Source organism: Spodoptera frugiperda, chromosome 17 (genome assembly GCF_023101765.2).
Source record: "Spodoptera frugiperda isolate SF20-4 chromosome 17, AGI-APGP_CSIRO_Sfru_2.0, whole genome shotgun sequence".
NCBI lineage: Eukaryota > Metazoa > Arthropoda > Insecta > Lepidoptera > Noctuidae > Spodoptera > Spodoptera frugiperda.
In genome coordinates this window covers 1,846,190-1,873,013 of record NC_064228.1, presented here as the reverse complement: position 1 = coordinate 1,873,013, position 26,824 = coordinate 1,846,190, and the positions used below count along the sequence as shown (strand labels likewise).

The 26,824-nt window shown below is 38.1% G+C and overlaps 1 protein-coding gene across 8 annotated transcripts in view; it reads right to left on the bottom strand.

The window, feature by feature from the left end:
- Window positions 1–4,757: 4,757 nt before the first annotated feature.
- LOC118276815 (protein enabled) overlaps window positions 4,758–26,824 on the bottom strand; it is an 84,438-nt gene continuing 62,371 nt past the window's right edge. For 4 of the 8 annotated variants that reach the window (XM_050699728.1, XM_050699730.1, XM_050699729.1 and 1 more), the window contains 13 exons: window positions 14,700–14,865; window positions 13,973–14,128; window positions 13,217–13,335; window positions 12,396–12,528; window positions 11,866–11,969; window positions 10,468–10,567; window positions 10,022–10,072; window positions 8,491–8,721; window positions 7,719–7,904; window positions 7,224–7,326; window positions 6,602–6,693; window positions 5,879–5,999; window positions 4,758–4,980 (listed from right to left, as the gene is read on the bottom strand). In XM_050699728.1, the coding sequence (XP_050555685.1) occupies window positions 4,952–4,980; window positions 5,879–5,999; window positions 6,602–6,693; window positions 7,224–7,326; window positions 7,719–7,904; window positions 8,491–8,721; window positions 10,022–10,072; window positions 10,468–10,567; window positions 11,866–11,969; window positions 12,396–12,528; window positions 13,217–13,335; window positions 13,973–14,128; window positions 14,700–14,865 (1,591 nt within the window). In that variant the 3' untranslated portion in view covers window positions 4,758–4,951. Of the gene's footprint in view, window positions 4,981–5,878; window positions 6,000–6,601; window positions 6,694–7,223; window positions 7,327–7,718; window positions 7,905–8,490; window positions 8,722–10,021; window positions 10,073–10,467; window positions 10,568–11,865; window positions 11,970–12,395; window positions 12,529–13,216; window positions 13,336–13,972; window positions 14,129–14,699; window positions 14,866–19,601; window positions 20,178–26,824 lie in introns of those variants that run through there. The other 4 variants (XM_050699734.1, XM_050699732.1, XM_050699735.1 and 1 more) reach the window with 4 other exon arrangements.

The following is a 26,824-nucleotide window of genomic DNA, read 5'->3' as shown; positions in this document are numbered from 1 at the left end:
TATAAATCATTGACTTCTGTTACCTAATTAAACAGTGCAGGCTAATCTGAGATCGACTTTCTGTAATCTAGAGTCGATTGTATCAATTAGCTCAAACACAAATAGTTGGTCTCTTTACTGTGACCAAAGTATTTTGTGTATGCGCCACACATGTGCGCACTAGTCTTCACAGATAGTGTGGCACGAACATTTGATCTTATTTCGTGCGTCATCGCACATGTGTGGCGCTAGCATTATATTACAATTATTCTTTAAAATTAGCAATAAAAAATGACAACTTATTCCTAAGTTAAGCGTCGTCCATTTGATGGTTTATGAAGTAAAATAACGTTTTAAAATACTACTCCTATTTAACAATGAGAAGCGAGTAACGAAAGGAATTTTACTCTAGTCGTTAAACCTAATTTAAGTACCAGATAAGCTCATCGCATCGGGTAATTATTTATGGGAACTAAATGAACTACACACGGACCTAAGCTATTCTAGGTTTTGATGGAATCTAGATGTTATGAACCTATACCTTACATGGATGATGTTATATTTTACATTTGAGGTAATAATCAATGTTTTTAATATACAGATGTGATTTAATTATCCTGTTTATAGCTATAGGCGGCGGGTAGAACCTAGAATGATGTTAATATACTATTATCACAGTATTACATAGACTGAGTTAATAGTGAGGTTGGCAGTACCCTTGCAGTGAGGGTCGCTTGGAACGCGACGCCGTGGGTTCGATGCCAACCTGAGACAAAAGGTGTTAGGTCCCGTGTGACCGTAATTTGAGCCGGCACCCATACCCTTCTGACTGTGAAAACAGTAGAAATGGGCATGGTGGTAGTACTTCCCCGGGTGAATCCTTTCACATGGATTCTACTACTACTTGAAGATAGATGCGTTCAGCCGCCCAAGCGCATGAGAATAAGACTTACCTCCATACTCAGAGTCATTTAATGGTTACTTAACCCACTCCTTATCAATTTTACTAAAGAATAGTTTAAGTAACCATTAAATGTCTGTAAATGTGGCAGTCAGTGTTTAACAGTCGAAATTGACGGATTTTACTGCCAAATCTCCAGATTAAGACGGTGATTCTCTTTGTTAAAAACTTAGAATGAATCCAAAGATATCCGATTTAGATCTGTCATTAATTTCGACAGTTAAACAGGAAGCTTAAAGCGAAGCGCTTCCTGCGAGTGGGTGGGCGTTCACATTGGAGGAGGCCTATGTTCAGCAGTGGACGTGAAATGATCATGATGAATGATGATGTTGTATTAAGCGTTTCAGCTCATTTCGATCTAAATTTATAATTCCCTGTACTTTTAGTTTTGTCTCTGTGTACCTGGATTTGATTTCCTTCGCGGATAGTTTTGAAGTGTTTCGAAATAAAGATGGCGTGCATACGGTATTGTCTTTTCATAATGGAATGGAGATATTCAGTCGAAATCTTATAATACAAAATAGTGAGATTATTTTGGAGTTTATTTTTGTGGAAATGTAGAAAGTAGTTACTTCTATTTCAAGTGTTTTATGCATGTTTGGTTGCATATTTTTTGCAACCAAACATGCATAAAACACTTATGCATGTTTGGTTGCAAAAAATATGGTTTTTTAAGGATTTCATCGGACTTTCCTTAAATTGGGCTTTTTAAATACCGATTTCAAATGATGTTAAAGAGTTAATCACGGAGTAAACGTATTGGTTTTAAGTGAAACAACATTCAAGAATACTGAAAACAGTATCTACTTTTTTCTATTTCCCACAAAAATAACTCCAAAATACATCAAGTCCAAAATAATCACGATAGTATTACGTTTAGGAATGTCTTTAGCAGAAGTTGGTCAAGAATAGAAGTTAAATAGAGAAAGAGTAGGAGAGTTTCAAAGAGATTTAAAAAAAGAAAAGAAAAGTAGTATAGTGTTTGAAAGTCGATTAAATGTACTTTGGAAAATTTTAACAACACATTTTGATATTTACCTCGTTGGTTGTATGGTCACAGTTGCTTTGCTTAAGGTTTTAGATACGATTCACGAGTTAAGTATTGACACAACGTCACACAGGTGCACATTACGGCACGTAATGCCACTATACAATATACACCCACTTTTTACCACTTGTTTTAAGTCCCATATAAGAGGGGGTGAGCGTAATATATGATATAAGTATTATTTTTACTTTTTTTTTATCAAATTCTTTAAAACCACTGGTATTTTGGCTTGAATCTCGAATCAGTTTAAGTAGTTAATTGCCAACGAATAAATTGTAAATATCAAAAGACTGTTAAAACTTTCAAAAATTATTAAAAATCGACTTTCATAAAGGACAGAACTTTAAAATGAAGTTTTCAAACCGTTTAAAAACAAGAGCCTAAGCAGAGAAGCATTAAGAACGATAGAAAAAGTCACTACAAAAATATGGATAGGATTAATAAATGGGATTAAACATTTCCTATGTCGTATGGAAGACTTTAAGATGGGATTATAAGGGTGTCCTGTTAACTAGTGTTTTATGTTTTATCACTTTGGAGGTTAGGTAATGAACAGTAATGTTATATAGATTTTTAAAAGACAGATTCACTATACATATAATCTTATAATTGTGAATATATGTTTGTTAGGTCTTTATGATGTACCTGCTAAGCAAATCTTTTTGATATTTTGTATTACATGTTGTTGGGGGTACTGAGAAAGACTTTTAATGCAAGTAGGAGTTATGACGTCATCCGTTGATTTGCTAGTCGATAGTCTATGTGCGATTTCTGTCATCTGTCACTTGTCATGTGTCGCCACAAGGTTTTTATCTAGAGTTGCGACAGTTATTATGTAGAATTTATAAAAGATGTGTATAGTGAAACTGTTAAACCCGAGTTGCAATAAATTATGGACTTTATTTAGTTATTATTAATGTTCAAAATTGGTAGGATTTCATTACAGCCGCGAATTTCAAGTTTTCAATACAAATGTTAATAACTACTAAGATTAAATTCCTTTAAACAACAGTTATTTATAAATCCATGAACTACATATTCAAAATAAATAAAAAAATCCACGATTTTTTTTTCACTACACTAGTGATGTACTTAGGTATCGATAAAAATAAATTAGTCGATTATAGTTTTAACGATTAGTCGATTTTCCTTTGACTGCTCATTACCTAGATCAGTTTTAGTTATATGTATATATTATATAGTTTACCCATAGCGTAGTATATATTATATATTACTCCTAAGCTAACGTGGCGTAGTCATACGCTTATATAAGACAATAATAAATATAATAGAATAATACTAATATAACTCGACGCTAATTACTTGGATATTACAATTATATATTTTTTTATACTTTTATTTTAAAAATCACATGTTTTGATTTTTACTTTTTAAGAAGAACAATTTTAAATTCACAATACGACGTTATTTTTTGAAACTTTTGTGAGTATGTACTTTGTATTATTTTTTTGTTATTGCACAGATAGATTTAGATTGTTTTTTTATATATTTTTGGCTAAAAAGTAAAAATCAAAACGGTTACTTTATTACATGCCTTACTCCTACGTACATAATACGTATTCGAATAAATATTTTATTTAAGTATAAAATTAAAAAACACAACTGCTTTTATGCTTTCGATTTTCGTGCGTTCATTACGAATCGATACCAACTCGATTGTTATCTTTACAACATTTTAATCGATATCAAATCACTTTTTTTTAATAGTGACGTTTCTAGACCGATTGCTGGCAACATTGAATATGGTGTTGCCAGTTTAAATCGTTGTTTGACCACACAGACCCTTAGGGGTGTCCCTAAATTATGTAATACGTCGTTTTGATCACAAAAATCCGCGCCTACAATTATGAACATATATTTTATTTATGTTTTTCATAAATTTTCGATTATGAAATGAGGTGATTATAATGTTATAGTATTCATCAATAATACAAAAGCTTTGCAATCAAAATCAGGCCTCTAATACATAAGTAGATAGTATGATAGGCCAATTTTGAAAATTAACTTGTTCGTGGCACAAAAATGTGCCCGTATACAAAAAAAAAACGGTGGTTATAATTCTGAAGAACTTTTACAGAGACCATATCGCTATCTCTTTCTTTAGATAGAGGACAGAAAGGGACAAAAGATATTAAACATTATTTTATGTAGTTTTTCCTACAAATGTCAACAAAATTGTAGATAAGTATAAACATAGTCCGGGCTATTTCATGATAAAATTTTACTCATAAATCGGAAATTTCTAAACTCAAGATGTCACATCAAATATTTTGACAATCTTTCATCCCTTTCTAACTCCAACTGAATGAAAAGGACAGCACTATATTATCGTTCAATAGAATTATAACCAAGGAACTGATTTAATACAATAATTATGCATATAATGTATCATATTATATATTAATTACTACATTTTTGAGTCGTATTTTTAAAGTATGCCGAAATTACGGCTTCCTAAACCCGAATTGGGCAACTAATGTATAAACAAAAGTTTTTTTAAACACTATTATTAGAACTTATAATGGTATATTTACCATTTTAATGTTTAGTGTTATGAGACAAACCATTTCATATATCATAGTCATCTACAACAATTTGAACTAAATAATGTTCATCGAGCTAATGTCATTATTTTACGAGAACGCTCAACTAGTTTCGAGCTCAACCGGAGCCCTTATATTGAACTGCGGACGCTCGAAACTAAAATTTACGTTTGGTGGAGTTTTTACCAGTTTGTTTGTTTCAATCGTAAAATGTTATTTTCTGTCAATAAACAAATGTTTCTTTTGCTATGATAAATATCCCATTATAAGTCCTAATACGAATAATAGAAGTAAGTATATAATCTCTCGTCGAATGTCGGTTAAAATGGAGTAATGTTGCAATAAAATATGTGTTCATTCGGCGTCGGGGACTAGCATCACTCGGCGCGCCACGCGACCTTACCTGCGCGCAAACTCCGCCTTCATTGCTGGAAATTGACAAAATTATAGATCAATATTATGTATGTGGGATATTGGGCAGGGAAAAGAAAAGCTTCCGTCTTAAAATAAATTAAATTGTATTTCCTCTTGAAAAATTAAACGTCTTACAAAATTAAACGTCTTACAGCTAGCAGCCTAGCACTCGTTGTCCTTTATTTTCCACTCTTCTCTGTCAAATTTGAATTTAACATTTCATATACATACTTCTATCTCACTCTTACACTCACGCACACTCACGTTCCGTTTCCCACATGTATAAAATGTTTAACAAGTTAATTGCTACGTAGGTTACCGGTGACGTTGATGGAGAATTTGCCTTCAACAGTTTTCTGTCGGCAGTCAAAGGTTTAATATAGTTGTCCTATTCTCTAAAACTCCTAATCTTTTCTCAGGTTTCGTATGAGCTGACTCAGAGCCTATATATTTATTTAGCGAGACAGGCATGCAGCGCTCTCTAAAAAGCCTGAACCTTTGAAACTGCAATCTCCAACACACTTGTAAAGCATTGTAAACTCTGTTACGTAGAGGAGGCCCATAATCTAGCAATAGACTCGCACAAGTTGTTTATAATACGATTTTAAGCTGTAATCAGTGTCTCTAGGATAGAATCTCAACCCACGTCTGCAATCACTATCTCCCACAAGATACTAAAATCTCCTTAAAGTCACATGATAAACAAACAGGTGGTTTCCAAACAAAGGTTTCCTCTGGTCACCGACCTACATAGCATCTAAGATCGCCTTTTTTTTGTTGAGGGGGAAAATCATCCAATGACTTCTCCCACCTTGGGCGAGGCGAGAGGGAGTGTCAGACTCTTACTGACTAAAAACCACCCCGTTCCTTCTCAATCTAAGATCGCTTTAAAGTAACATAACTGCGACTAACCGTCTAATATTTCCTTCTTGATCTGGTTGAGTTGCTGCCTCATCTCGCGCATCATCTCCTGCTTGAAGGCGTCCCACTCCGCCGCCGACACGCACCCGCCCTCGTTGCCGCCGTTCACTTGCTGCACATACATACAAACATACATATAAGAGATATCCCAGCATGACTTGGTATTGCCCATGAAGCAATTACAAAGAGGAGATGTCATCATATGATTGTGCACTGTGATACAAAAAACAGCCCTGCCCACCCAATGATGACATGGGTCGAAAGATGTAAGATAGGTGCGTAAACTTTCAGAAAGTCCACTCCCGCGCTCCCCGTAATGTGTTAATGTTAAGAAGAAATCCAGTTATGACATCTGTTCTTTGTATTTGCTATATGAGTGTCGCCCTCATTTGGGCATATGGTCAAAGTATATGAAAACTGTGCGTGTGTTTGGGTATGTGTGTTGATGCATTGGAGTGTGTTTATGCATATGGGTGAGTGTGTTGTTGGCGCATATGAGTGAGTGTATTTGAGTATGTAAGTGTGAGTTGGCGCAGGAGAGTGAGTGTGTTTGTGCATATGTGTGTGTGTGTGTGTGTGTTGACGTATGAAAGTGAGTGTTCGTACCTGTGCCTGTGGTTGTGGATGTGAGTGGATGTGTTTATGCTTTAGAGGCTGTGTATCTCTATATGTTTTATGGGTGTTGTGTGCTACATTATGATGTATGTAACTAACCTTAAGTATAGTTTCCTCGCTAGCAGAGCCGAACCTCTTGCGTACAGACCGCGGCGACTGCGGCTGTTGTTGGGCAATCGTCTCCGAATTAGCTGCAAACGAGTATAGCGCTTATTGTAGTGGGTATACGATGAAGTTTCGTGTACACATATATGCGATAGCTAGCCAGCTTTGCAATAAAAAATAATAATGCTAGAAGAAAGTACATGAATATATTTTGTAAACAAAAATGTTTCGGTTTTGGTTAGAGACACAGAAACACAAAAACAGAAATGTTATTAATTTTCAGTTTTGCTACTCCTGTAAGATTAAATTTTTTAACACTCATAGTTTTTTTTTCATTTCTAACTATTATTTCCAGCTACAAGATTTCGTCTGAGTATTTCCTTTAGTTCAAAGTTTCGAATCTATTCCAATTCTAGAACGAATAAGCTAAGGGGCTGTTTCACAACGTCTGGATAGCCGGTTTGTCACAGATAAATTTCAATTAAGAAAGTAATTTGTATGCACTATCTGTTTAGAAAATTCATCAAACTCTAATAATATCTTAGAATTCTGTGTCCCAACTAAGACAAAAACAAACTAAATAAAGTATCGCAACACAAGAAGCTCGGCGACTCACTAGCATTCCCATTACATGCGGCGGGCAGGCGGTGCGGCAGCGTCGCCGACCGCTCCCACGTCTTCATCGGGGTCGAGTTCACAGAGTTGTCTGCTGACGACTCCTGCGGGAGAATAGGATTATGTTAAAATGTGAAAGAAAAATTAGAAATTTAGAAATTGGTTGTTGTTTGTGAATTAAAGTCAAGTTTTGTAAGTTGTCAATACAATATTTTCATAAAATGGTATATGTTCAGTAATAAAAAAAAAAACATTTTCTTTGTAATTAAGTTTATCTCAGCAAAATAATGTGGTTTAGTTTATCACTCATTAAATGATACTTTATGACTTTCAATAAAAAAATATAGAATTGAATCAGTGCAATTTATTGCGAAACCAATTTGATAAATAACCAGGATTAAAAAAGCGCACTCCATTTTTCAACACCGTAGTAACTCCTCTGGTATTGCTTACCATCAGGTGATCCATCTAAATAAAAGTATAAGTCCGTCCATACCTCAGCCCTATCAAGATGCGCCCGTCTCCGCGCCAGCGTCCTCGCCATCTCGTTCATCATGCAGGAGAGCGTGGCGGCGGGCCGGCCGGAGCCCCCGGACGAGGACGAGGAGCCCGAGTGCTCCGCCCCGCCGGGGGGAGACGCCGCCTCCGCGCTTGTTTGACCGCTTGACTGGCCGTTTGTTTGCTGGGGGAAGAGAAGAAAATAGGGTATTATCCTACTAGTCAAATTCAATACTTTTATCAAAATATGAAAAACGTTACTTTTCTATGAATTTTGTATGACATTGCAAATTATGACGTCATAATTTTTTTGCGTCAAATAGCATACTTATTACGCAAAAAATAGCAAGAAAAATTAAATAAATAAGTATATCGTCAAATGAATGAATGAAAATACGATTATTTTGGGATATTTTATTATATTGAAATATCAAAATAATTTATTTTTGACCTAGGAAACTAACCAATTAATCATCATTAGTGGTGTGATTATTATTATTGTAGCAGTTATGTCATTAGCCAACTTTAAACAGGGGTTTTAGGTTCTAGACATTTTAGAGTTACTGTCGTCATGTAGATAATAAGATCCCCCTTCATGGGGGATTGCTATACGATGCAATTTCGAATTATTTTAATTTTTATCAGACTAGCAAATTGAACCCCTGAAGTTCTAAAAAGAAAAAAGTTCTAAAAATCAGCGGTTCATATGGGATATGAACGCTAATTTTTAGAACTTTTTACAAGTCAAACTGAAAATTTCCAATAATTACCTTGGCTTGTCTCTTAAGCCTAGCCTGCTGCAACTGCGCAGCTAAACCAGACACGTCGGGGGGCGGCGCAGGCGCCGGTGGCGGGGGAGGGGGCGGCGGTGACGTCACGGGGGCCGATGACGTCACAGGCGGGCCGGCGGTGGGGGGCCCGTTGTTCTGGAGGCCGCCCGCGCTGGGGGGCGGCGGCGGCGGCGGGGGACCCGACGACACCACTTGCGGCGCTTGACTCTGCTACATTTTTACATTCCCCGTTCAGTCACTTAGTTTCGTACTAAGCGACCGAACGGGGAACATAAAACTAACTACTTCTTTTTTTATAAAAGTACAAAAGCTACTTTTATTTACAAACTTAATGCTTAAATCTATTTACAATACGGTTCAGAGTCGCTTGTGACATGTCGAAAAGTATATGCTAAATTGAACTGAAGAGTACGATCTGATTCTCTCATCACAATCATCTTGGGGTGTCGATCACGCATCACAGAAGACGAAGGAATTTGGACCCTTTGTTCATCTTCTGTTAGACTCTATAACAATACACGCTCTTTCAAGACGTTGGTCCATCTCTCGCCATCATCCTTAAGCCAGAAGACATCCATGGTTGAACAAAGCCAGCGTTGCCAGGTAACAAGAAGTTGCTTACTGCAGCTCCGACCAGTAAAAGTAGAGGAGTATGCTCATTTCTTGAAGGTTTGAAGGTCGTATCGGTTCGGAAATGCTGCATTGGATGGTCTTGTATTGAGAAGGTTGTGATATTCCTCTTTTCGGTGAAATCTTTAAACTGCGATGGTAAGATTTGCTTCAAAAACTATGGTGGATTCTGAAGTTGGTACGGCAGAACAGTAGTACGGTATCCTCCATATCGATCGATAGATGTCGTCAGTGTCCGTAGCCAGCATCACAGGAACGGCAAAACAGTATTGTTATCACTCACATACATACACACACTCAAACACACACACACATTCAAACATACACACTCACACAAACATATTATACATAATAATACAAGTAAATAGACAGTTGTTCAGCAATAATTAACACTTAATACTAACTTAACAAGACCCGACTACAAAAATTAACTTTGAAATAGCAAAACTGAATTGAAAATCATTATTAAACGCTTATATATTACTTTATACAGTATATAGCATGACTTATATACTGTAAGCACTACATAGTATATAACAAAGTCGCTTCTTCTGTCCCTATGTCCCTTTGTATGCTTAAATCTTTAAAACTACGCAACGGATTTTGATGCGGTTTTTTTTGATAGATAGAGTGATTGAAGAGAAAGGTTTATATGTATAATACATGCATAATATATCACCATTGCACCCATGCGAAGCTAGGGCGGGTCGCTAGTATATACTATAATATAGTATGCAATACATAGTGAATTTTTATATGTTATTATATTTAGGATTTTTGGTATATTTAGCTTTGAAAACTGGAGAAGTTTAGAAGTTGTTTTTTGGATTTTTGAGAATTAATTTTAAGTAATTTGTAGTCGGGTGAAATAAAAACTAACCATTGGTGGTGGTTGCGGGGCCGCTGGTGGCGTTGGGGGTGCTAGGGGGCCCTGTGGACAATACACATATAAATTAACTAGCTGTCTTGGTATACTTTCCGCATCACGTACTATGTTGAAATAAAAGATAATATTTTTTTAAACAAATGACTGTAAAGTTTAAAATGGAATAAGGGGAACTTTCACTAAAGTCAGGACCTGGTGATTGTTGTAACGATCTAAGGGTTAAAACACTATCCATTACTATGTCAAAATTAAGTGACATTTGTATAAAGTAATCATAGCAATTGATGTGGGCGCAATGTCCGAAATAAAATGATTTTATTTCATTTATATTTTTTTTATTTATTAGGAAACCTATCTCAGTTATCAAACCCAGTCAAATAGTTTTAAATTTATTTTGAAACAGTACTAACATGATAACTACATATTTTCAAAGTACTTACGTTAGCAGGAGGCGGCAGGTTTTGATGCGGCGGTACGGGCGGCGGCGCGGGCGCTCCGGTCGCCGCGGCCGACAGCGTCATGTTGGGGGGCATCGGAGCACTACACAACACACAACAAATGATATCTTATCATTTGAAATTAAACTTCAAATTGGAAATTGCCAATAATATTTTCTCGATCTGAAAATCAAACCTGAAGCTCCTTGCCCAGACGTACTGGCAACTAATTGGCCAATCAAAAGATCAGCACACAACATAAAGCCTTTTCTCGCATGGAGAAAGATTGAGCATTAATCACCACGTTTGCTCCTTGCGGGTTGATGATTTCAAACTTATACGAGAAATTAAAAATTCTAAGCCCAGGTTTCCTCACGATGTTTTCCTTCACCGTTTGTCAGTGGTGTCTAAACAATATTAGAAAATACATATAACTAGGGAAAAGTCACATTTGGTATGTGCCGTTGGTAGGTTTCGAAACCGCACCCTTATGCATGAGAAGCGGTCTTAAACCTCGAGCCATCCAGGTAGAATATTACCAATAAGTCCTTTACTGCCACACTCAGAGTCATTTAATGATTACTTAAACTACTCCTTCGTAACGATTTTGTATGGAAAATAATGACTAAGGACTGAGTTAAGTAACCATTAAATGACTATTTTTATGTTTTTCTATTTTTATGAGTTTCCGATATTTCGGCACTGTTGCAAGTATATCCCGTTTCGAGTTCTAATACTAGTGTTAGTGACCATGTCAGTTTAAAAACAGTAAGTCCTTTGATACTGTGTCTTGTAGAACGTCTAATGACAGTGTATGGGGTTCCTAGAGGAGACCCCGCTCCTCATTCTATTTGGCCACCAATCCGCTTACTGACAGAACAGTGTTGCGAAGATGTGGCCGAGGATGGAGCACACAGACTTAGAAAGTACCTATTAACTCCGACCTTGAAACACCCGGGTTGTATTTCTCAGGAGTAATTGTAAAACGTCTAATCTATACTAATATTATAAAGCTGAAGAGTTTGTTTGTTTGTTTGAACGCGCTAATCTCCGGAACTACTGGTCCGATTTGAATAATTCTTTTTGTGTTAAATAGTGCATTTATCGAGGAAGGCTATAGGCTATAAAACATCACGCTTTGACCAATAGGAGCCGAGCAGAGCGGGTGAAACCGCGCGGAAGTAGCTAGTAAAAAAATATAAACCCAGGGTTCCTCACGATATTTTCCTTCATCGTTTGTCAGTGGTGGTAAAAAAGTCACATTGGTAATTGCCGTTAGTAGGTTTCGAACCCGCACCCTTATGAATGAGGAGCGGGCCATTAAACCATCCGGGTAGACTATTAGGGTCCTTTGATACTGTCTCTGGTAAAACGTCTAATGGTATTATATGGGGTTCCTACCTGTTGGTGCGATGGTGTCCGGGCGTGGGCTGGCTGGGCTGGTGCGGCAGCGTGTGGTGCACGCCGTGCGGCGGCGGCGCCGGGGGCGTCGGCTGCTGGGGCTGCTACGGAGCAAGGACACGGTGGAATTTGAGAACATTCTTCTAAATGGTTGATTTGTACTTGAATTAGAAGACAGAGCTGGCTATCTTCAGTTAAAGTAGGCTTTTCATCTTGTGTTGTATAGTTTAAAAATAAGATGTCAAAGTCATAATTATTTATTTGAAATAGATCGGGGAGGGCACTTTTGAACGTCAAATCAAATATTACAATATAAAGAAAACTAAATGTCTGTCTGTCGGTCAGTCCTCTAGTGAAGCTATTTGCTCATTCCAAATTATGTTAATAGACAGAGCATCAACCAAAAATTTTCTTTGATGACATTGACCTGGGTGAGGCGAGAGTCAGACTCTTACTGACAGAACCACCCGGTTCCAAGTCTGCTTCGAGCCGAAACCCCGGTCACGTGCCACCAGCTGTACCGCACATACCTGATGATGATGATGCGGCGCGTGGTACTGGCTGGGCGCGGCGTGGTACTGCGGGTGTTGTGGGTGCTGCTGGTTGTGGGGGGCGTGGTACTGGGGCTGCTGGAAGATGGCGGCGTCTTCGCGTGTCATTGTTCTGTTGATGTTTTTGAGGGGGGTTAATGGTGATGGTGGGTGAAACTAGGTGAGAATATGACTTTAAATATCGAAGTAGTAGGAAGAGATAGCAACATCAAGCCTTTTATCCCCGAAAGTGTAGGCAGAGGTGCACATTATGGCACGTCCTGCCACTGTATGCCTATTGCCATATACTGGGCACAATTCCAGACTCCGTGTTACTACTGAGAAATTTTCGAAAAACCGAAAAAAGCCCAGTAATACTTTGCCCAACCCAGGAATCGAACCCGAGACCTCTTGTCCGGCAGTCGCACTTGCGACTACTCGACTAACGAGGCAGTAGGAAGGAAGAGATGTACGTAGAAAACCACTATTTCGCCAGTTTCAATCGGTCAGTTGTAACCAATGAGAACACTATACATCGAGTAGCAAACTCGAGATACCTTATACGGCTATCCAATATTAAGAAAATGATTTATGGAAATTGATGGTTAAGTTTGAAATAAACAAAAAAATAACAAGTAAAATATATAAAAGTTTTATCTTTTTAGTACAAAAAAGATTTTAAAATTAAAAATGATAGGTAAGTACTTCTATTCAACTGAACCCAGAATACAAAAAAAAAAAAACGAACCAAAGAAAATCCAATTAAAAAAACATGAATGAGTATGAACCCTAGTCTCCTAGAGCGCTAGGCACTAGTTTACCTGTACCCCATGTCTTCGTCGTAGGTGTGGGCGTTGTTGTGCCCGTTGTACGGCACCGGCGGGTTGGGCGGCTGCGGCGGCGCCGGCGCATTGTTCGTCGCCGGTTTGTTCGCCAGGATCTAGAGGAATTTCGTGGTTGTTGTAGTGGTATAAAATGCTTTTTGGAATACACTTGCTATTTGGTAGGGACATATCGTCAGTTGTCGCTACAATATAGAGAAATACAACGAAACAATGACTTGAAGTCTGATGCTTCTCAGGGACATGAACAACATGACATGTCTACTATACTGTAGCAAAATAACTAAAAATATCATCTGAGTCAATAACCGGTATCCGCTGCCCAGTGAATTTTGAACCGACTTCTTTATGCAGACGCTTTTAAAGGACCCAACTTTCTCTCCCAGAGACCATCAAAGCACTTGGAACTTTCCTGGTGTCCATGGTCGCTTACCATTCAATAACTTGTCTGCTGATTTACCAACTAACCAACAAAAATGGTATAATTAAAAACACTACGCAACTGCGAGAGGTGTTTTTTTGGGAGATAAAATCATCCAATGACTCTCTCTCGCCTTGAATCTCTCGCTTTGGCCGAGGCGAAAGGGAGTGTCAGACTCTTACTGACTAAAAACCCCCCCGTTCCTACTCCTGCCTTTTCGAGCCGGAGCCCTGGTAACCCGCTGGGCGGTCCGCAACTCCGGATGAGAGGTGTAGCTACCACTATCAAACTAGAACCTAAAACTAATCACTTACCTCCAAGGTATGCATCATGGCTCTCGCGAAGCTGTCGGCATCTTCTCTACAGGAGAAGTTGAGGCCGTATACGTGCCGCGCATCCCTCCACTGGTGGAAGGTGGCGGTCGCCTGGTTGTACTTCAGACCACGGACTATCCCACAGTTTATCACCACCTAGTAAAGATATTATGTTGTTGGAATATGGAACTGCTAAATGATGTGGGAGTTGTCATTTCGTGTGTGCTAGATGGATGTTTATAGGTGATATACCTAAGTATCTTCTCTCGATAAGATAATCCTACAGGAGATATATCTAATTATTTAATATCGCTGTAATATAGGTTTAATATAGCTATCCCGAATAAGGACAGTGTTCATTTTCGTAATTTATCAATGCCAGATACATTTTCAGTTTCAAATTTTCAATGATAAAATGAACAATTGCAGAATCAAAAAACCCAATAACACTGAATGGCATATGTTACTAAACGGGGATAGGGATCGAACCCGATCAATGTTGATGAGTCGTAAAGTTTTTTCTTTCCAACGGTATAGTGAAATCTAAATCAAAAAGCCGTGCGTCACGATCTCTGTTTATACTCAATACGAGTATAATATGAAAAGAACTTCTAGAAAATATCTTCATATCTTCTACGGGCACAACGATTACCTATTATTTTATTTGTTATACATGTAAACCAATTTTTAACCCTACATATTTCAAAATATAGTCGAAACAACTAACCTCATGATCATTAAGCTTCCGTCCGACGACTCTGAAGGTGTTGTGCTGGGTGTGATGGTAGATGTGCACCTTGGACAGGCCGGAGCTGGAGCCCGAGGGGACCCAGCGCTTCAGCCCGTCGTCGTACACCATCACGGAGGCCCGGGCGCTGCTTATTGATTGTTCGCTGGTGGACAAAGGAGAAAATTAAAGTTAAATAGTGCGAAAAATTGGTTTGAAAGACATTTTGCACTTGGATATTTGATCGCAGTTTTGAATATGAACACCTTTCTAACGACCTCGTCAGACCTCGAGCTCGAGCTACGTAGCTCGACTAGTTTCAAACATACTGGGGACTCATAGTTAGGAGCTCATTCACGACTGTACATACAGTTTGGCGCAATCTGCGCAACGTATCGCAATTTCAATCCTCTTGCACAAAACAATCCTCCTTTTCTTAGTATGAAGCCAAAAATGTCAAACTGCAATACAAAATAAATTGCATAATAATCAATTAATTAACCTTATACAAGTACTATCTTCTTACATCTGCCAATAATGTACACGCTATGAAAACCAGTATAAACTGACCATCCGTATAGACGGACAGGTCATACAAAGCGAGACCATGGATAAACTGGTTTTGTATAGCTTCATGTGCAGCCGTATACTATATAGCAGTATGTCTGTTAATGAAACATCACATTTATGTACTTCGGTTACGTAAAGCTTGACTTATGTAACGCTGCCTACGCTCGTCCTACGTAATTTCAATACGCCCACATAAAGGGCACTATGTACTATTTATATGTATGTTTATATTTATGTATCAACCACATGTTGTGTAAGGAAAAACGCTTCTATTGTTTAGAGAAAAGAGTTACAATTACATTTAATACAACTGAAACTGTCAATATTCGGATGTTTAAAAAAATGCAATAACTTTGATCCATTTGTTTCTTTTTGTAAAAGACTAGACACAGGTAGGTCAACAAAATATTAAGACCCACATTTCACTTGGCTACACCGACACTTTACTAGCGCTTAAACCAATTACACTTTTGCAAAACCTGAGAATTGAAACCTTGATCTTCTTTTTCTTTTGAGGGCAAAAAATCATTCAATGTTTTCTCCCGCTCTGGGTCAGGCTAGAGATACAAAGAGCAAAAGGGAGTGTCACTACTCGAATTGACTAAAAACCACCCCGTTTGAGCCGAAGTCCCAATTACTCCAACAACCTGAAGTCCGCAGCTCCAGGTCACCCCTTGATCTACAGTTGCACTTAAGACTCCTGGACCAATGAGGCAGCGAAAGTCAGATAATTTTTTTACAAAACCACTCGAAAGTAGGCCACCAATCACAACATAAGGGCAAAAAGATAAAAATTGTATCATATTATGCAAACGCGGCTAATTAAATCCAATTATCCAATCAATGAGTCACGTACACCCTTATTACAATATGTATAAGGTTACATTTCCAATAAAGTTGTATAGAAGGCTGTCACGTAACGATTTGCAAGGCAAAATATCAGGATATGATGTGTATTATCCTGCTGGTTACATTATGTAAACATTATTATATCCGTGTAATGTATTTATAGATAGATAGGAAGATGATTGTGTTTATTTACACGGATATTTTCTGTTTAATCGGTTCTTCATCAACAGCTCGTACAATCTCCAAGTTTGCTAGGCTGATTGGAGATCGTAATTTAAAAGGTTCAGAGGGCTGAGTACGAGTTTGGTTTACGTTTAACGAGATCAAAACGCGCGTTAACGCTCTGATTGGTTGCTTTATTCGCACCGGCCAATCAGATCGCTGGACGCGCTCTCGTTCATCGTAAAGCAAACTTGTAATAAACTTGTCACCTAGCCACTGCACCAACGATGCAGTCAAATTAGACTAACAATAAAAACTAAACCTTCGAATCTATTAGGTTAATCACTGCTAATCCTGGCTTACAATATAGTTAATCACTGCTAGTACCTACTAGAGTAACTGATACATTACTTACATCCATAACGAAACAAGTAGTTTAAATAAAAAGTAGTTCAGTTACGTAAATCTCTCGGCCGAGGACGGTCGTGTGGGCAGTAGTAAGTAGTAACAGTATGGGTAGATTGCCACACAAGGCCACTTGTAAATGGCCACGTCTTTTTGATACATGAACATTTAAGGTAAGCGTCCACAGGCTCGCAACGTACGCACCGCACGCAACGGATTTTAGTTTGTCTTGCATAGAAACTCATACAACTGCGTCCATTGATCCGCATCGTACGGACCGCATCATCATATGGAATGCGTACGATGCGTGCGATGCGGCCAAGTGCAAATCAACCTACTCTAAAGGTAAGTAAATTTTTCATTACTTTACTGATGGACTAAATAATTTTTTAATTTTCATACCCCATCATCATTCCTATTGTGAGCAATCACCAAAGGAGTTTTAAATGCGTTGCCGACCTTTTGAGTGTTGCTAGGGATTTCAAAATTGGGAATAAGGCATGGGATGTTGAATAAGTGGGCCGCCTATAAACTCACACAAAAAACTAATGATAAAAAAGAAAGGTGTAGGTTGACGTGCTTGCAACGACATTACGTATATTACACGTAGGTAGTATTTAACCTAAATATTGAACGTATTCAAATTGGTAGCGTAACTAATACTTGAGCTTATGTATCATGAACATGTACCGCCTACGTTAATGTGAGGAATAGTCGTGATTTATTTTTTAAGGTCAAAGAACTGCTGAATGGATTTTGATGATCTTTAATTAAATTTAATAACAAGATATTTAACAAAACCATTTTTTAAAGGATCTACTGCAAACTACCTGTCCTACTACAATTATTTACCAAACCACTCAATCACTTCATATTTATATTATTTAAAACACAACACGGTTGGCCAACTGGCTACCGTGCAACGTGTAGCGGGTTCGATTCCCGCACGGAGCAACTCATTGTGTGATCCACAAATTGTTGTTTCGGGTCTGCATATCATATGCATGCGAACTTATATGTTTGTAAACTCACCCACGACACAGGAGAAAATCCTAGTGCAAGACAGTTTCTTTAAAAGGAAAGATCTACATAGTACTTCAAAAACTCTTAACTATAATAATTCCATTCCAAAACCTTTATAATCACAACTTTAACACACCCACAGACTCCCAAAATCACACACACGAAACGGACAGACAGACAGAAACAGGTCGATATTACAAACACATCAATAGCTAGCTAGTGTCTGGGACCAGACTCTCCCCCTTTCAGCCCCTGTGTCTGGCGACTCAATTACCGTGGACCAATCAGATAACCGATAGTCAACAGACAGGTTGAAAGCTGGGACTGTAATTAATCTGTGTGACGTAATATTTGATGATATAAAGCTTATTGTTTATTGAGAAAAAATATCATGACAATTTGAGAACCTTCATCCCTTTTGTTGAAGTCGGTTAAAAAACCTGACGATTGCGAATCGAAATGAACTTAGGCAAATTAGGTGAAATTATACGCCCGAATTATAGGTTTTCATTGGAAGTATGCAAACTTCCAAACCGTTGATCCGATGGAATAGAATACATAAACTATGGGGCTGATTGCACATTTAATACTAACCAATATTTGGCTAATCGGTGGATAAAATGAAAATACGTCACGACTTTTATACCTGAAGGGATATGCAGAGGTGCACATTACGACACATAATGCCACTTAATTGTACAGTGGCATTATGTGTCGTAAATAGTGAAAAGTGGGTGGTGTACATTGGTACACCACCCACTTTTCACTATTTGCGTTTAAGTCCCATATATCTCATGTAATAGGAGGTAACCCTATTTATTTATTTATTTAACCTATTGCCATATACTGGACACAATTCCAGACTCCGTGCTGCTACTACTGAGAAAAATATTCGAAATACCGAACAAAGCTCAGTATTATTTTGCCGGGGCCGAGAATCGAACCCGAAACCCGTTGCCGGCGGTCGCACTTGTGACCACACGACCAACGAGATAGTCAAAGCAAAATTAAATATTCAAATAAATAAGGAACACTTAGAAAGATTAATTTTATCCGACCCGACTACCCGAGAACCAACATCCGTTAATGAGTTATAATTTATTATGGATAATTAAATAATTGTATCGATTTCTTTTTTAAATAATGACAGTCAAATACTTATCACAATATCGTTTGTAGACTAAAGTCTCGGTTTTGTTTAAAACCAAACCAAATGTCGCGTTCACAAACACCCCGCGCTAACCTTTTCACATAAGTCACAAGACGCTACTAGTGAGGGGAAACACTCTCACAATCCCGGACTTTTATTTTAGAAAATTATTTATTTTTCTCTGAATGTTTAAATGTCAGATCTGAATTAAATAGAAATCACCACGTTTAATAAAAATATAAATTTAATTGAAATAATTATTAAATATTTTATCTTCAAGGAGATGATGCACCATCTTGCTTGTCTTCAGAACGGTGGCTCTTGCATAGAAACGAGAGAGCAAAAATAGAAAGCAAGCACTCAAAACCGAAGCATTGATTAATATTTAAAAAACCAAGTAAATATTAGTTGAATGTCAGCAAAAATTCAAAGCTACCCACCACCGAAGTCTCTAGAAGGAACAAAAGATGACCGGGTTCTATGCGCGCGCACTTGTCAAGGCAAAGACTTTTAAAGTCAGGTTGCGGTGCGCGCCCATTACTTTCAGGCACACTGTGTAGCGAGCCACGGCCGCCATTTTGAAATTTCCACGAACCGTCCAGAAAATTCTAACAAAGAATTTTCCAAAAGGACGTAACGTGCGAACAAAAGATTATGCCATGTTGAAGGAAACACATCACCGATTTCAGCACCATGAAACCTAAGACAAAATGGCGAAAGTTTAATTATGAGAAGAAACATACCAGAATCTCGGACGGGCGCGAACTTCTTCAAGTGTGATCCTCCTGCGTGCTGCTACTCGCATGTCTTGCATAGTCAGATTGCTTCTATGGCGAGCACAGTCATAACGAGTCCAGTATTCCGAATGTATTATAATGATCTGAACTGCGACCACGTAGATGCATGTCAGGATCACCATTTGTCGCATAGTACTGCGACGGATCCTGATCGTGACGCATGGAACTACTAATCGTTGCCGCCTTACAACAATCATGGTGATCACGATTCCTCAATGATTATTGAAAGTTGGTTTATTCTTCAAAGTCAAACTTGGGATTTCTGAATCTGTGGCTTCGGGGCGTGGCAGCTTCAGGGCGTGGCAGCTTCGAAGTGTTCCAGTAGTAAGTATTGAGTCCGATAATTAACAATTTATTTCACATCCGATTATGATTGAAGCACACTGTCACCACTATGTCGATGTAAAATAAATGAAAATTAAAAGAAAGGCAAATAACTAAAAATAAAATTATTAAAAGAAGACCTGAGTGACGACCACCAGCGCCGGCGGCCGGGGCTGGTGTGGCCCGGGCAGAAGACCTATCTCGAACAAAGGATTAGGTGCGCGCGCACCTGGAACTCGGTACCCTGATGCAATACTGTAGCAGGGCGCGGTCGCCATTTTGAAACGTGGAAAAACGGGAAAGATGCGCGCGCTATAGATTTTAGTAAAACTCGAATATTACGTAACAGGCTTCCAAGCTATATTTAACGAATATGTACAATTATTGATTTGCGCGCACCTGAAGAGCTCGGCATAAGACACGCTTATAGGCCTTCGAAATAAGACAAAGTAACCAATATCAGAATTGAGTGTTCGAACTGCCTAGTGTAACAAAGAAAGCTGTCATTATTTTATACTTTTAGCTTCTCAAAGGCACCTTAAATACTTCTAAATAATCCGCGACAAAGAAATGGACTCCAACCGTTCTGCTGCAGCTAAGGAAACGCCCATTGCGCGCGCATGACATACCTAACTTGTGCAGCCTATGTACGCCCACACCCGTTTCCATCGTTACCATTTCTCGGAAATCTACTCAGGGCGGTACCCGCGACAGAGATTCTCCTAACGAAATAACTATTAAATTAGAGTAATCGTCCATAAACCCTAAAAATAGGAATATAGTTCTTAAGTGTATAAGTAAAGTAATACGCGCGTGTGAAATTAAAATAACTTGGTGTTTGCAAAGGACGTTAAAACAATGTGACTGTTTCGTGTGTTATATAAGACAAAAGGTGAGTGATATTTAAAAAAGTGCGATTGTATACTGACCCCAACATCCACCAGCAAGATCTCCAGAAGGAAGCTACTCGTCACTTTCCACGAACAAAAAAATAACTACTGCGCTTAATCGTTGCTCTGCAGCACCACATATCTTTTTCTTGTTCTTGGCTAATATACAGCAAATATAGCAAATAAGGACACACATGTTTCTTGTATATTATTTACCTATGTCTAATAAAACCTATAATTATAATGAACATATAATGTTTTAGTTTTATTTTAAGCCACTGACGCTACCACCCTATATTGCCTACGCCTACCCCATCTAATGTCAGTCATCTCAATGCGATGCGATGTATGCGAGGCTGCTGCGAATTTGAATCTGCTTATTTGAGCTTTATTTTTAGTATGTTTTGCTATTTTATTTGACTTTTGTCCAAAACTTTGTGTCTCTAATCTAATCTTTAAATGCTCCATAATTGCAACGAGATCCTTCAGCTCTTTGTCTTTGTGCATCACGTTGTATTGTCGCGCACAAGACTCGATCGCGTTAATTTGAGTTTTTCGCCAATTAGTATTTAAAATTTTCAAGTTTCTTAGATTAGGTGTCATTTTAAGTCGTCTTGCAGTGGCACAGACTGAATTGAATCGGTATATTTTTGTCTTTGTCTTTTGAATCGGAACTGCCAATATGCGATTTAAGGTTGATGGATCAGCCATTTTTAACCGGGTATTTTATTTCACTATTAGCTTTAACGAATTATTATGCACATAGTATTTGATTAATAAAACTTTCACTTGATAAATACTGATGTAAAGTTCACTGGGTATCGCGTCCCGGGACACTGAGGTACAGTAAGATGTACAATGTAGTCAGTGTATACGTGTTGTCGCGCGAATGTTTGACTGTCATGTAACTAGTCGGAGCCGGGATCCGGGCATGCGCAAAACCTCGCGCCCGAGTTCACCGGTAGCAGGTCGCGTCCGCCATGTTTAAAATTCCCGCCCGCATACCGCTACCTCGCCCCGCTCGCGATCCTAGATGGATAGTTTATTTTTATTTTGTAAAATGAAAACAAAGGAAATCACTACCACTTCCGAATGCATATTAAAATGGTGCTTAATTGTATATTTTTATGCGAAAAGCCACTTTAAATTAACTCCTATAATAAGGTTGTGTAACTTCCTAAGGCTTAAGAACATCTTTAATCTTGGCATTAGAAAAAACTTGTCCGGAATAAACTACAAAAATAGACCAAAATATATATCCTATAAGCCACAAAAATTTAAACCCTAACGAAGTTTAGCTACGCGCAACAGGTCCCCGCGTGTTTCCAGTCCGCTAGGGATGTCCGACATTCTAATCCATTATCAACCGACCCAAGTTATTGGACTAATTCTGTCCTGTCTTCTGTAATATAAGAGATTACAAAACAAACAAAAGATTCTTCTGGTTGTATCTTGGACCAATAAGAATCCGTATAATTGCACCATATTAATATTTGAAAACACTAACCAGCACTGTCTTCGTCACATTAAAACATTATATTCACTTACAAGTATCTATCGTAATATAGCTTTAAAATTCAATACACCGAATGACCTTCAGGAACCGAACCATATTAGGCTTTAAGCGAGGCTGGACATGCGCAGAACCGAGGGACGCGACTCGAAAGGTAGCAGGGCATTTCCGCCATATTGCAATACCCCTTTGCCCCCTCAAGCCCTTCCCCTCACCACGCAAATAGACAACATCTATTTCAGGATATCAAAGGTAAATTCAATACACTAGCTCCTATATTCTTTTAACCAGAGTACTTATATGAAAAGATGCATAAATCCGAATCTTACATTTGATAAAGGATCTTAAAATGGAACCTCAGTGAAATAGAATCGAGCGCCCTCTATTTTAAATATGATCTAAAGCAGAAGGCTTACGACTCGCGAGTTCGGTAAGGTAGCAGGGCACAGCGGCCATTTTGAAACCCTTCCCCCCACGTCCTGCCTCACCCCTCCCGGGATGCGAATGACGTCAAGCTATTTTTGTACTATAAAACGAAATGTAGGTCACAAATACAGCTATTATAATAGTAAATACGTTAATATTTAAAGAAAAAAATATATAAATGCCCTATTGACAAAAACTACACATCTCCGATTTAGGAACCTTTTTAAGTTTGGTTAAATTAATTAATTTAAATAACTTCACTGCTTATTATATCAAGCTTGTTCGTAAAGCTTGACAAAGAACCCGAACGATTCGCGACATGCAGTCACAAAGACGCATTAAATTACGACGCGCTCTGTCACTGATAACTTCCGAAAAATACTGTCTACTGCATACTGTTTGTAAACCCACAAGGCTAGCTCGAGTCCCGGGCCCGGATATTAATGCACATGCGTGAAATGATAGACCTGTAGCAGGTCGTCTCCGCCATGTTTAATTTCTCTAACAAAGAAATCTATGACACCGAGACATTACAAACATAATCTGCACAAAATCTTAAGAAAAATAAATATCAAATATTCTTTAACAAAACAAATAATCCCGGGTTGAAAAGTCCGTGGCTTTCACAACACTAGACTCGAGATCCCGCAGCCCCAGTGCGAAAATCCGCCCGGCCTTATGGCTGACTTGGCGGGTTGGCGTCGGCGGTCGCTTACTTTAAGTACCTACTCGTTCATACGTTGTTTATGTACTACTAGTACTTCGCTTATCGATATCAGAAAATTTTGTTAAGCTACAACACTATTGAATTTTTTATTCGCGATGTATTTTTCTGTTAAATGTTAGAATGCTTGAATGCTAAACCCGATATTAATTAAGGTGATATTGTGATCACCTATCACGGTAATTTTGGTTTACTACTGTATTTCTTACAGAAGTTTCCAATTTAATTTATACTAGTGGTCGCCTAGTGGTTGAAATTCAACCATATACGATTTAATTTACAATACCACTTAACATACCTACGTTCAAGGATAATTTTTATTTAACTCAAACTCAAACAAACTCTTTTATAAAACTCTATTCATATGAGACGTCAATATCATCGCAATGTCTATCGATTTTGACGTTTTGTCAAATACGATCAGATACTATGCATGTGTGTGTAATGTTTTATTTATTGATTTAATGTACTTTATAAGCATTATTTTTGAAAAATATTAGCGTTCTGTACTTCTCCTACACATAAACTATAAGTGTACCAAATTTTATGCTCCTATGTCCGCGCAATTTTCGTAAAAAGCGGTCCAAAGTTTTTGCATCACGTATTAATATATAGATTATCGTGTAATGGGTGCAAACATGTGGCGCCATTCTATAATTAACATTTTCAAAATGAGAGAGAAGAAGATGAATACGCCCTTTACCTTGTCGGGCTACGAATTAAAACCGCGGAGAGAGACTACTGAGCATATTTCGAAATCTTCAAGCCTGCTTGGCCCGGCGATTGAAACCAAGGTAGTTGGTATTCAATTTGCAACCATTCAAGCAATCAAAGTTTATAATCTCGTCCCCTCACTCAATGGCAGTAAGACGAAATTATCAACAGTGGTTGTACCGTTTACTTAGATAAATACTTTTATCTTAAGAAATCTATAAACTGCGTTTCAGATTAATCTCGACGCAGATTTAGGTGAAATGTAATAAATACTTTTTTCTCTAAGGCGAGAAATCCATCCTATGACTTCTCCCGCTTAGGGCGAGGCGAAGGAAGTGTCAGACTCTTACTGACTAAAAACCACCCCGTTCCTACTCTTGGTTTTCTAGCCGGAGACTCCGTAAACCCGATATTTAATTAGAATTTATTTTTTTAGATGTTTTAATTTTATTCTACATACATAACACATGGATCTACCTACATAGAATTGTAATAAATCTTGTCTATCTCTATAATAGTTTCAGATGCGCGTCTTAGTGAAACAAAAGGTCGCCAAAAAAGCGTATCTTTTTTTTAAAAAAACAACCCTAAACTTATCTCTCAAGTCAGAGTCACAATTTCGCAAGACAAGTGCGGTGAAAGATGGTTGCCATATGTGAAATGGATGCAAAAAAAGGTTTAACTGGTCAAAATACGGTGTTACTTACACCGTATTATGTAAAAAAAATTAAAGTAACAATGGGGCTTGGCAGCTATAATTTTTGGGCATTTATAGCTTTTGGCGGACTGGAGGCGCGCTGGTGTTTGAAACTTATTTGGAACTATTTTACAGCATGATTTGTGTATGCGATGAGTCTGACGTGGCCTTTGTGTGACCAAAATACCCTAATTTAAGAAAGATAATAAAAAATTACGTATTAATATGACTGTGTACTAAATGATAGTCTACTAGATAAGTATTCGCGACTGCCAAGGCTGCTCCTGCGTTCAAGCTCGAGTCTAACAAAGTTTCTTTAGATTTCGTGAATTTTTTTAAAGCGCCTTTTGCCTAGCCCTTAGAAAAAGTAGCTACTGAGCATAGATGTACGCAATTTGTTAAACCACATATCGCCTTGCTTTTAAATTATAGTAAATATTAAAGCAATTAACCCTGCCCACCCTTCAATCCATAATATATGCAAGTACATATTAAAAATTTAATGATAATATTTAAGTAAATTATTAACTCATTATTCGAAACCAAACAAGGCATAATTAAACAAAAGAAAATCCTAATTTCGCTGTTCAAAAAGTAAAAAAAAAAATTAAACTAAAAAACCTCATTAAAATCTACTGAAAAAAAAAAGTAAAAAAAAAAAAATCAACCAAAAATATATAAAAAAAGAAACCATCCAAACAAAGAAATACATACCCACACCAGCCGTACAAGCGACAAACTACACGAACATAACAAAACGGAACAAATCGAGAAAAAAACCCAATACCCATGACATATGTGATGTCATAATAAATTATTTGAGCCGAATAATTATCGCGGGACACCGGGACGGCCGGGATTCGCGGGACGCGGCCATGACGCGGAACGCGCGACACTAGTTGATGCCGTGCATCCCCAAGGCTCGACTGAGCCCTGAGCTAGACGTCCCGTTCGCGCATGCATCGTATGATTGATTTAAGTGCAGGGGGGCAGGTATTGCGTTTTGATTTATTTATAGCACCCTGTAGCCCGGACGGAACATGCGTACTAAGGGCCGTTACAAAGTCTAGAACGTTCCGGGGCTGCAGCCAGCAATTACTCTAGGGAAAATCAATATTTGATTCGCTATCTCATATTATTGAGATGGATGGTGCGCCGTGTTTATGTCTGTTTACGGTAGCGTTGATTTATGAATGTTTGATAATGGTTTTTGAAGATTTTTGTGTGCATTTATGACAAATACTTAATGAACAGAACATTATGAAGTCTTATCTCTCAATATTCTTAAGTTTAAAAGACACATTGATACTTTTCTTAAGATTTTTCGTGTCTAATCTTACTCCAAACTTCTGTCATACATCAATGAACATGTCTACCACCAGTTTAAGTTCACCAGCTACCCTTATGGTAATCGTTTCCTACCACGTGTTCAAGACGATCCTCTCTTGAGGTTCCTCAACTCCCAAGCACGTGGCACTTAGTAGTTGGATCTCGCTAAGCGTCGCCACGCATCCATTATTCATAGCAGACAAGTGAAGGCATCTTACAACTACACTCGATAGCAACTCAAGGTCAGGGTGAAAGGAATAGCTTGGATATTGAGTCTAGCTTAGGACCTAGTAATAGTGAACATAGTTTTGATAGCAGTATGAATCTTTCTCTTCTCTAGACATGTTTTTTTTTTATTGTAAACGAGCAGACGGGACACCTGATGGTAAACAATCGGTGTCGGCCATGGACACCCGCAACAACAGAAGCGTTACAAGGGCGTTGCCGGCCTTTTGGGGGTTAGGAATTTAAGGGTCGTTAGGGAATCGACAAATTCAAAGTCATACAAAAAAGCCGAAATTACTTATACAAAACAATCTAAAATACAGGAAC